Source organism: Moschus berezovskii, chromosome 1, assembly GCF_049115385.1.
Source record: "Moschus berezovskii isolate FMDL1 chromosome 1, NW_MosBer_1.0, whole genome shotgun sequence".
Taxonomy (NCBI): domain Eukaryota; kingdom Metazoa; phylum Chordata; class Mammalia; order Artiodactyla; family Moschidae; genus Moschus; species Moschus berezovskii.
This window is the reverse complement of record NC_142460.1, coordinates 136,509,074-136,521,973: the sequence shown is the minus strand read 5'-3', so window position 1 is coordinate 136,521,973 and position 12,900 is coordinate 136,509,074. Positions and strand designations below refer to the sequence as shown.

Sequence of the window (12,900 nt, the reverse complement as noted above, 5' to 3'; positions counted from 1 at the left end):
TGGACAGAGGAGCCCGGTGGGCTGCAGTCCATGGGGTCGCAAAGAGTCGGACACGACTGAAGTGACTTAGCATGCAATGATATGTTCTCAATATAAGTAAAAGCAAAAATATAGCTTATTAAGTCCAAAGTCACAGCTTGAGACTTTAACATAGCTGTCTCATTTTATGTGAAAAAGTGTAAAAAATAGATAAAAAGCAATCAAAGTGTAGAAGATGGAAATAACAGGCTTCTCTAGGACATGCTGCAACAATTTCAGCACATACATTAATGCACAGGTAGAATATTTAAATTTGACTATTTCCTGAATTGTAAGACAAGTTTCAACAAATTTTAAAGGACTGAAGTTATACAGAGTGGTTTCTGATTATAACATAGTTAAATTGGAAATCAACAAAAATTAAGAACTATCTATTTGGAAACTTTTGTAAGATGCAAAACTGTAAAACTCCTAGAAGATAATACAGGGGAAAGTCAAGGTGATCTTGGGTTTGGAGATGACTCCTTAAACACCAAAGACATGATCAGTGAAAGAAAAAACTGGTAAGCTGAATTTCATTAAAAGGAGAATGAAAATATAATCCACAGAAAAAGAGAAAATCTTGAAAAAGAATCTGGGTAAAGGATTAGCATCTGAAATATACAAAGGACTCTTAAAACTAAATAATTAGAAAACCCAATTAAAAGTGGGCAAAAATATGGAAAACTCAGATATATAGATAGAAAATAAGCATATGAAAAAGATGTTCAAGATCATACATTATGATGCAACTACAATATTAAAATGAGAGAAAGACTAAAATTCTGACAATACCAAATACTGGTGAGGACATGGGGCATTCACTGCTGGTGGGCATGCAAAAGCCACTGGGAAGACAGTTTGGCAGTTTTTTAGAGAACTAAACAAATGAGATGGCTGGATGGCATCATCACCGACTCTGTGGACATGAGTTTGAGTGAACTCCGGGAGTTGGTGATGGACAGGGAGGCCTGGCGTGCTGTGATTCATGGGGTAGCGGAGAGTCGGACACGACTGAGCGACTGAACTGAACTGAACTGAAACACTTACCATACGATGCAGCAATCACATTCCTTGATACTTAACCAAATGAGTTGAAAACTATGTCCGCAGAAATATCTACACAAAAATTATCTCAGCATTATTTATAGTGGCCAAAGTTGGAAGCAACCAAGATAATCTTCAATAGATGAACAGATAAAACTGTGGCACATCCAGACAATGAGATATTAACAAGCAATAAATGTGCTAGCAAGCCATAAAAAGATATGAAAGGACCTTAAATGCTTATTACTAAGTAAGAGTTGCCAATATGAAAAAGCCATACATTAAATGACTCCAAGTATGTAACATTCTCGAAAAGGCAAAACCATGGAGACAATAAAAGGATCCATGAGGGTTAGGGATTCAGGGAGAAGAAAGGAGGTGGAGCACAGAGGACTTTTTTCAGGGTAGTGAAAGTATTCTGCAAGGTTAAGTCATGGTGAGTATATGTCATTATACATTTCTTCAAATATACAATACCAAGAATGAGCCCTAATGGAAACTATGGATTTTAGTTAATAATGCATTAATGTTGGCTCATCCATTGTAACAAATGTACCAAGATGCTAATAATAGGGGAAGTTAAGAGGGGGTAAAAGTACACAGGAATTCTATATACAGTTTGATCAGTTTTCCTGTAAACCTTAAATTGCTCTAAAAAATATAGTCTTTATTAAACAGTTCCTCCTGCAATGCAGGAGACCTGGGTTTGATCTCTTGGTTGGGAAGACCCCCCTGGAGAAGGGAAAGGCTACCCCCACATCAGTATTCTGGCCTGGAGAATTTCACAGACAGTATAGTCCATGGGGTAACAAAGAGTTGGACACAACTGAGCAACCTTCACTAACAGTTCGTCAAAGGAAGTGGAAAAAGGAAACTTGAAATGTCTGGAATGAACAAGGAACAACAGAATGGGTAAACCATTTAGGTAAACAATAATAGACTATCCTTGAGTTTTTAAAATATTGGTTGGCTGAAGCAACATTATATTGCCTGATATAATGGATTGCAGCCTGCCAGGTTCCAGTCCATGGAGTTTTCTAGGTAAGAATATTGGAGTGGGTTGCCATTTCCTTCTCGTTTATAAAGGAAATATTTGGGAAAACTAAATATTTAGGAAAAACTAAAGCAATACATATATACTGTAATCCATGTGCTCAGTTGTATCCAACTCTTTGCAACCCTACAGACTGTAGCCCATCAGGCTCCTCTGCCCATGGGATTTTCCTAATAAGAATAATACTGGAGTGGGTTGCCATTTCCTCCTCCAGGGGATCTTCCTGACCCAGAGATCGAACCCACATCACCTGCACTGCAGAGGGATTTTTTTTTTAAACTGCTGAGCCACTTGGGAAGTCCACTGTAATCCATAGAACAAGCAAAAACTTTACAAAGATATATGCTGATAAACAACAGACAAGGTAAAGTGGAATACTAAATAAACTGTCAGGTAACTAACCATAGGAAGGCAGGAAAAGGGAAAGAGAGGAACAAAAAGAGAACCAAAAAACAAAATGGCACACATAAAATGTAAGTGATGTAAATATATTAAAAGGCAGATACTGCCAGATTTAAAAAGTGACCTAACTATATGCTGTCAACTTTTGGAAACAGTTCAAATGCAATTATAACAGTAATTATAGAGTAAATGAATGGATTTATTTACTCCATTCATTTACTCTATACTTACTGTTATAATTTCATTTGACTGGAAAAGGTCAGTCTTCATTCCAGTCCCAAAGAAAGGCAATGCCAAAGAATGCTCAAACTACTGCACAATTGCACTCATCTCACACGCTAGTAAAGTCATGCTCAAAATTCTCCAAGCCAGCCTTCAGCAATATGTGAACCGTGAACTCCCAGATGTTCAAGCAGGTTTTAGAAAAGGCAGAGGCAAAAGAGATCAAATTGCCAACATCTGCTGGATCATGGAGAAAGCAAGAGAGTTCCAGAAAAACATCTATTTCTGCTTCATTGACTATGCCAAAGCCTTTGACTGTGTGGATCACAATAAACTGTGGAACATTCTGAAAGAGATGGGAATACCAGACCACCTGACCTGCCTCTTGAGAAACCTGTATGCAGGTCAGGAAGCAACAGTCAGAACTGTACATGGAATAGACTGGTTCCAAATAGGAAAAGGAGTACGTCAAGGCTGTATATTATCACCCTGCTTATTTAACTTATATGCAGAGTACATCATGAGGAACGCTGGGCTGGAAGAAGCACAAGCTGGAATCAAGATTGCTGGGAGAAATATCAATAACCTCAGATATGCAGATGACACCACCTTTATGGCAGAAAGTGAAGAGGAACTCAAAAGCCTCTTGATGAAAGTGAAAGAGGAGAGTGAAAAGGCTGGCTTGAAGCTCAACATTCAGAAAACAAAGATCATGGCATCTGGTCCCATCACTTCATGGGAAATAGATGGAAAAACAGTGGAAACAGTGTCAGACTTTATTTTTTTGGGTTCCAAAATCACTGCAGATGCTGATTGCAGCCAGGAAATTAAAAGACGCTTACTCCTTGGAAGGAAAGTTATGACCAACCTAGATAGTATATTAAAAAGCAGAGACATTACTTTGCCAACCAAGGTCCGTCTAGTCAAGGCTATGGTTTTTCCCGTGGTCATGTATGGATGTGAGAGTTGGACTGTGAAGAAAGCTGATTGCCGAAGAATTGATGCTTTTGAACTGTGGTGTTGGAGAAGACTTGAGAGTCACTTGGACTGCAAGAAGATCCAACCAGTCCATTCTAGAGGAGATCAATCCTGGGTGTTCATTGGAGGGACTGATGCTAAAGCTGAAACTGCAATACTTTGGCCACCTCATGCGATGAGTTGACTCACTGGAAAAGACTCTGATGCTGGGAAAGGTTGGAGGCGGGAGGAGAAGGGGACGACCGAGAATGAGATGGCTGGATGGCATCACCGACTCTGTGGACATGAGTTTGAGTCAGCTCTGGGAGTTGGTGATGGACAGGGAGGCCTGGTGTGCTGTGATTCATGGGGTCGCAGAGATTAGGACACGACTGAGCTGAACTGAACTGAATGGAAAAAAGATAGTATCAAGCAAATGCCAATCCAAAGAAAGCTGGATAGGCTACACTAGAACAGATAAAGCAGAGCAAATTACCAGGAACAAAAAACACTACCTAACAATAAAAGGGTCATTCCATGAAGAAGACGTAACAACCCCAAGTGTGTAAGTACCAAATACTGGAGCTTCAAAATGATGCAAAAACTAACAGAACTGAAGGGAGAAAACAGACAAATCCACAATACAGTGGGTAATGCTACAGAACTGAACGACATCAAGGAATGAGACCTAATAGGGAACACTCCACCCAGAAATAGGAGGTTATACTTTCTTTTCATGCAGATATATAACATTCACCAAGATAGATCACACTCTGGGGAATAAACTGACAAATTTAAAAGAATTGAAATCAGGGTTCCCTGGTGGCTCAGAGGTAAAGGATCCATTTGCCAATGAAGTAGAGTTCAATCCCACATGCCACGGGGCAACTAAGCCTGGCAGTTGCAACTACTGAGCCCATGTGCTGCAACTACTGAAGCCTGCTCACCCTAGAGCCCAAATTTCACAAGAGAAGCCACTGCAATGAGAAGGCTGTGCACTGCAATCAGAGAGCAGCCCCACTTGCTTCAACGAGAGGAAAGCCCACGCAGCAAGACCCAGCAGTCAACAATAATTTTAAAAAATAAGTAAAAGAACTGTTTTCCAACTACCATAAAAGAACCAAATTAGAAATTAACAGAACCACCACAGAGAAATCTTTAATCACTTGAAAATTAAACAACACACTCTTAATATGTTAAGAGGCAAATATATTGAGAACATAAAAAATATACTGATTGGATGGCACGAGACATTAAAACATATAGGTTGGGGCTAAAGCAGTGTTTTAGAAAGGGATTTATGGCACTAAACACTTAAATCTAAGCTGCCATCTCAAGAAATTAAAAATAAAATGTAAACATGAAGCAGAAGGAAGGAAAAAAGGATAAATATAGAAATCATATATATATAGAAATCAATGAAACTGAAAACAGAAAATCAGTGAAACAAATTGCTAGTTCTTTGAAAAGACGAATACAATCGATAGACCTTTTAGCAAGCTGACCAAAAAAGGAGGCTGTCAATGTCGGGAATGGAAGACTACATATTGTTATAGATTTGACAGATATTGGTAAGAAGATACTCAAACAACTTCACATATATTCAACAACACTGATAAAATGGGCCAGTTCGTTGAAAACCACAACTCTAAGCAGTCTTAAAGGTTGGTTCTGCAGTGCTTCTACATCAGCTGTCTTCGTTCACTCCCATGCCCTTACCCAAACAAGAAAAGTTTTGTCTTATGCCCTGTTCTTTTCCTCACAGTGGATGTGCAACCTCTTGACATCATGACCTCTAAACCTGGTGTTTCTCTCCCACAGAGTCTGCTCTAGTTGTTCTCAGTTTAATAGTTAAGGTACTATGGCTAAAGATTCAGGGACTCTGCATGGACAGCATGGTTCCCAGGGATCAGAGAAAATCTGCTTTTGAACCCTGTAGTTTCTAGAGCTATTTTGTTCTGATGCACCAGTGTTTACACATGACTATTTATTTGCATTTCCATCCACTGTAAAAATGCCTGTAAGTGCTGATGCCCAGAAGAGAAACCCCTCTCTAAGGTTGTAGCTGCTTGCTTTGTGGTGTTTTTGCCACATCTTTGAAAAAGACAGCTCCTTCTGAATTCTCTTCTGGCACCTGATAACAGTGGCTTAACTCTTTCCAGTGTACTAGCCAGTGAAGAGTGGCACATTTTGCCATATTCAGGTCAATGGCTTTAAATTTTCCGCACTTCTAAAATTCATCGAGAATAATCCTTCCTCTCTAATATCTCTAAAGCCCCAATTACTTAACATGAGGTGGAAAATCAGATCAGAACACACATATAAGACAACCAAGGAAAACAGCAAGTAAGTACATGAAATAGGTTCATCACTGATCATTACAGAAATACAAAACAAAATCACAATGAGCTATGAGACTCCACATCCATTCAAGGCAAAAAAATAACAAATAACTAAATATACCCAAGTACTGGTGAGGATTTGAAACACTTGGAATCATAACATATGGAGGGTAGGTGTGTAAAATGGAATACCCACTTTGGAAGTCAGTTTGGCAATTTCTTATAAACTTAAATACAATATAACACAGCAATCCTAACCGTAGGTACTTATCCAAGAAACATGAAAGTATCTATCTACACACAGACCTGTATACATATAAAAATAATAACTTTACTTATAACAGCAATTATAAGCATTAACTGGTGAAGCAATAAACAAGCTGTGATGGGCTTCCCTGGTGGCTGTGTGGTAAAGAAACACCTGCCAATGCAGGTTCAATCCCTGGTCTGGAAAGAAAACACATACCATGGAGCAACAAGGCCCATGAGCTGCAGCTACCGAAGCCTGCGTGCCTGGAGCCTGTGCTCTGCTACAAGAAATTACTGCAATGAGAAACCTGCACTCCGCAAACAGAGAGTAGGCCCTGGTCAATGCAACTGCAGAAAAGCCCATGTGCGCAACTAAGACCCAGTGCAGCCATAAACAAACACAAAAATAAATCCTAAACAAGCTACGGTGTAACAAACACTACTACGAAATACTACCTAACAATAAAAAGGATCTAACTTATGATACATATCGCAACATAAATATCTCAAAAGCATTTTTTGTTAACTGAAAGAAGCTGAACACAGAAGACTAGATATTGTTCCATTTATTTGAAATTCTAGAAAAGGCAAAACTTTTGAATTTTCTAGTGACCAAAAAGCAGATCAATGGTTGCCAATGGGTGAAAGTAGAAGCAGGGGACTGACTGCAAAGGGAACAAAGGACATTTTTAGGTGACAGGAATATTCTATATCAGGGTAACAATTATGACTTAAAACATCTGACAAAATTAACAGAATTATACTTGGGTAACTTTATTAAAATAATATCTTCAAGCTTATTTAAAAAGTATAACAGTAGTAACATTTTTTATATGTTGAATTTTCAAATATTCTACAATGAATATTTATTTTTAAAGTCAGAATAAAAATGCCATGTAAAAACAATTAGTATATTATAAATATGATTATACTACATGATCACAATTACTTAAATATACATAAACTCAGAGCTCAAGAGCAGAAGGATTACCATTTACTTTGGGCAGTAGAGTACATAAAATAAATTCCTCCTACAACTCTTTTATTATTCAAACTTGTAAGGTGGACTTTGTTTTAAAAATGAAGAAGAGAAAATCACTTGCGTTAATTGGTATAAATATGCCCAGAGCTTTTGCCCAAGTTAATGATTAAGAAGGTGTTATATAGATTCACTTTTCAAAGACCTTTTTTTTTTTTTTAAAGATTATTCAGTGCCTTTTTTTTTTCCCTTCATAAGTTTCTGTTTCAGAGTTATTTTTTCCAGGAGTTATCCTTGGTATCAGAATGGTGAGCCAAATAGATTTTTCTTCTTAATTTAATGTCTTATTCTTTGAAATTACCAAATAACAGATAGTGCTAAGACCTGGAATACATTTTTCACTAAGTAACATCTTATTCTGTAAACAAAAAACATAAATAGCACCGTCAGTTAAAATTTCCATCTTGACTGGTTGTAGAGAAGACATAAATTAGAGGTAATAAGTATCCTTTGACCTCTCTAAATAGCTCATCTGTTAAACAGTCCTTCAGGAACATCTTCCCCATTTGTGGAGACTAAATATTGATCTGTGAATACAGAACTAATTACAGGTAATCTGTTTTAACTGCTTTCTGCAAAGACCATTTTGGCCAAATAACTGAATTTAAACTGTACAGTAAAAGCAAGCAAGCAAAAAAATAAAAAAAAAGCACAAACATAAAAACAAACATTCTTATAGAACAAATAGTACCTAATTATCACCTTGAGTTTAGGGCCAAAACTAACATGCCACAATATGATGCTGAACAAGAATTCAGTGAGAGACAAATCACTTTCGGGATACTAGCCAAGAGAGTGGACTTAGAACACAAAAATAAATATTCAGGACCCTAGAAGGAAATGATTGGTTGACATACATTCCCAGAAATGGGAGCACTATCTGAAGCAGTGCTGTTAAGATCATCAAAGTCATCATATGATACTCCTTTTCCCTGGCTTCTTTGGAACGCACAACAAAATCTGTAGTTTTTATGGTATACTAGGGTGTTCATGAGTTTGAGTGAACTCCGGGAGTTGGTGATGGACAGGGAGGCCTGGCGTGCTGTGATTCATGGGGTCGCGGAGAGTCGGACACGACTGAGCGACTGAACTGAACTGAGGGTGTTCTTCCAAGGTTTGTCTTTTTACAGTATTTCTAATACTACAACTTTTACATCTTTTCTCAGATATAAAGGTCAACCTGTTAGATCACAAAATAAATGATAGAAGCCTCAGCAAACAACACTCAATGATGGATAGTTAGGTGTTACAGTTAACACACTTTCTGCCAAGTTATATAAAAGACTACTAAAAGTGGCTAACTAAAACAATAAAATGTTAAGTATCAGAGTAAGTCCATGTGCAGGGCAGCTGCAGAGTTTGGTAATTCAACAGCTCACTAGTGTTATCAAGGACAAGGCTGATTTCCACCTGCCCGCTGAGCCAACCTAGTGATTCTAAGATGGCTACAGCAGTTCTAAGTGCCAAATACAGACAAGAAAATGTCCAAAGGAGGAGTGCAGAATTTCCTCCTCGAAGTATTAGTGAGGAAGATCTGTTTCAGATGCCCCTGGTGCAGACCTCTTCTCTGCTGACATCAGACAGGACAGGTCCATATATCCATGCCTCAACAGTTACTTAAAGGAGACTAAGAACATGCATGATTGGCTTGGACCAAGCATGATTCACCCTTGGGGAAGAGGGTCCAACATCCCTGGGAACAAGGCTGCACAGAGGAGGGGACACATGGACAAGCGAACAGGAAGGGAAGGACAAAAAGGCTGTTTGACAAATAACAGTATTTGTATTTGTCTAAATCTGACAGGGCTGCACAGTACATGTCAGACTAGCTACCACTGGCTGAGAGTATAAAAGAGTAATCAGAGCACGAGGAGAAAAAGTGTAACCTAATGGATCATTATTAACAAAAAATATTTCACGGACAAGTAACTACTACCATTCAGTGAGTACGTAACTACCATTTAGTGAGAACCCAATACGTGCCAGACACTAGGCTATGCACTTCACATATAACAAGCTATTTAATTCTCACAACTGTTAACCTGTATTTTACAGATAAAACGGGAACAGAGAGAAGCCAAGTAATTTGCCTAAGATCTTTGGTAAGTGATAGTGCTAAAATTTGAACTTAAATGGTCAGGCTCTAGACCCATGCTCTCTATTGCTACATTACGCTGCACAGGGTGATATAAAAAGGATACAAATATATTCTGAAAAGATAAAAAAAATCAAACAAACCAAGGGACAGGTGGAGATGCAGAAACCAAGCCAAAAAGCTAGCTGAGATTTACACACTGTACATTTTATTAAATACTGGACTTTTTATTACAACAAATTAATTTACTTCTGACAGAAGTTTCATTAGAAAAAATGTGGATGTGCTGAAATTCCTATTTGACACTGCTTTTGCCTAATCATTCTAATTGTACTGATTCTATACTCGGTCATTATGGGCAGAAAGATTAATATTTCATAACAAAGGACTTCCCCAAGTGGTACAACATTCAAAGTACATAAGAGGAATATTCTCAAAATGTGGACATGACCACAATAAGAATGTATGATCAGAGAACTTAATGTTTTTTTATGGTGTATTTATAGTAGCTACAGACAACTGTTAATTCATGCACATTAAGTCTTTACTACCTACTGAAGGTTTCTACCTTACACATTAAAATTATTCATGTCCTAGGGTTTGGCATCTGGCCCAAAGTTAAACCGTGATGGAAGATGGCTGTAAAATTGGCTTTTCAGGGCACCAGAGAAAACCTGTCAGCTGTAATATCCATCCTGGAAACGTGGTGGCAAGTTTCTGGGAGTTGCTTTTTCTTGTGTTGTGATCAAGTCTATAATAGCTGAGAGTACTGCACAGTCTCTTGATTTAGTGTCCTTCCAGTCTACAGGATGGGGACTTTCAATCTTCTCTTGCAGAAGGATATCTAGTTCCTTTCTTAATTCCTGAAGTTGGAAAAAGTATACACGTTCAACAAAGGCAGATGTACTATCAGTGTAATAAATAATAGTGACTTGATCTGGTACAAGAAATTTCATAAGCTATTAGCCATTCAGAATGGTTGCTCTGTAACTATCTCAAAAAACAATTCAGAAAAACTATAAATCGATTTCTCAACACAATTTTGTCTGTTGAAATAAAGCAAGAAATATTTAATGTAACATGTACAATACTTGGATAAACAAAAACACAAGACTGTATACTAACTTGCATGCAGAATCAAAGACAATCATGTAAAGTCAGTCACCTTAACAAGATGGGCAATTCTTGCTGGAGACTGAAAGATTATCCACTCATCTACAGCAATAGTTTCCTGATCATTATCTTTCTGGATGGATATATCACCTCCAAAGAACAAGAGACAGTATGGGGAAACTTCTGTGCAGTCATACAAGTAAATCTATAATGAAAATTAAGGCAAGTTAATACAGTTAAGGAGTCGGAAAGGATTATTGTCACATTAATCCAGTAAAATCACTAGTATCAATTAGTGTTTTACTTCTAAAACAGGTATTATTATTATCATCCTGTCAGTGTAATTACAGACTAATTTAAAAAATATAAAATTTTAAACAAGTCATTTTTCATTACTTCAGACAACAAAGTAGTTTTATACTTTTGATTCAATCAATAGCACTATTCTGGAAACAAAGTATTTTTCTAAGTGATAAAACCAAAACAATAATGTAGCTGAAGTTCTTTTTATTTATATATTAACAAAATTCCCACTTAATATTCTGACCAGTATTTATAAGTTATACTGACAAGTCAATAAAATTCTTCATACACTGTGAACTCCTATATACCATAAAATGTCAGTATTTCTTGAAAAACAGGCTCTGAAAGAAAATTTTGAAAATCAAATAACCTTCTATTAATTAAAATAGAAAGATCCATCACAACAGATCTGCACACATTAAAAGTACAGGTTATTTGCTTGAGGACATTGTGAGTCTTACCAGAAAAAAAAATTTTTTTTAGGAGAATAAAACTACCAGATGACCCAGCAATCCCACTACTGGGCATATAACCTGAGAAAACCACAATTCAAAAAGACACATGTACCCCAATGTTCACTGCAGCACTGTTCACAATAGCTAGGACAAAGCAACCTAGATGTCCATCCACAGATGAGTGGATAAAGAAGTTGTGGTACATACATATAATGGAGGAAGACTCAGTCATAATAAGGAATGAATCTGAGTCACTGTGGTAAGTGGATGAACCTACAGCCTGTTACACAGAATGAAGTAAGTCAAAAAGAGAAAAACAAATATCATATATTAACGCACATACATGGAATCTAAAAAATAGTACTGATGAACCTATTTAGAGAGAAGAAATGGCGATGCAGATGTAGAGAAGAGACTCATGGACACAGTGGAGGAAAGAGAGGCTAGGACAAATTGAGAAAGTAGCACTGACATATATACACTACCAAGTATAAACCAGGTAACTAGCGGGAAGCTCAGAGAAGGCAATAGCACCCCACTCCAGTACTCTTGCCTGGAAAATCCCATGGATGGAGGAGCCTGGTAGGTTGCAGTCCATGGGGTCACTAAGAGTCGGACACGACTGAGCGACTTCACTTTCACATACTGGAGAAGGAAATGGCAACCCACTCCAGTGTTCTTGCCTGGAGACTCCCAGAGACAGGGAAACCTGGTGGGCTTCTGTCTATGGGGTCGCACAGAGTCGGACATGACTGAAGCGACTTAGCAGCAGCAGCGGGAAGCTGCTATATAACATAGGGAGTCCAGCCTGGTGCACTGTGATGCCCGAGAGGGATGGAATGGGTGGAAGATATATATACATTATTACAGCTCATTTACGCTGATGTTTGGCAGAGACCACCAAACACTGTAAAGCAATTATCCGCCAATAAAAAAAACATTTTAAAGAAAACAAGTTTTGTTTGTAATTATGAAAAGTAAACAATTTTAAAAACACAGTAAGACTATTATTCAGATCTATGGCTATTTTACACATTCACTTACGCTACTTGTCCTCATCTTCAGGTGATAGATAAGCCAGTTGTAGTGAAAGTCTGTTTGCTCCACATTAACAGATTTAGGATGAATAGCAACTACTCCATCAGTTTTTGTGTAAACTTTCACCCTTTAAAAAAAGTTAAAAAGTAGTTAAAAAAAAACAAACAACACTCTGGAGGACTCCAAATCACAGATGAGTTTAGATTATTTCTACATTATATATTTCCAAACTTATATTTAAGGAAACAGAATTATTTTAATAAGACATGGAAAAGTATCAGATAAAAATGAACACTCTAAATCATAAAACAAATTCTCTTATAGGTATAATTACTCAACATATTAGAAAAGTGACAAAATATTCCCTAATTATGTTAATATATACACCATTAAAAGACAAAGAATGAAATAAGAACCTGAGAGAATTCTAAGTGAATCAGGCCTAGAGAATAGTCTGTACATTTTACTGTAAATCATGATACTGATAAAGCGCCCTCAATTTACGGAATAACTGAAATGATCAATTAAAAAAAAAATCCACAGGTTACACACCCAGACAAGTAAAA

At 37.3% G+C, this 12,900-nt stretch overlaps 1 protein-coding gene across 1 annotated transcript in view; it reads right to left on the bottom strand.

The window, feature by feature from the left end:
• Positions 1 to 9,611: 9,611 nt before the first annotated feature.
• The window catches only part of DHX36 (DEAH-box helicase 36), a 44,780-nt gene continuing 41,491 nt past the window's right edge, over positions 9,612 to 12,900 (bottom strand). The window contains exons 23-25 of the mRNA XM_055411271.2: positions 12,341 to 12,461; positions 10,591 to 10,743; positions 9,612 to 10,288 (exon numbers count right to left, since the gene is read on the bottom strand). Coding sequence (XP_055267246.2) covers positions 10,103 to 10,288; positions 10,591 to 10,743; positions 12,341 to 12,461 — 460 coding nt within the window. The 3' untranslated portion in view covers positions 9,612 to 10,102. The remainder of the gene's footprint in view (positions 10,289 to 10,590; positions 10,744 to 12,340; positions 12,462 to 12,900) is intronic.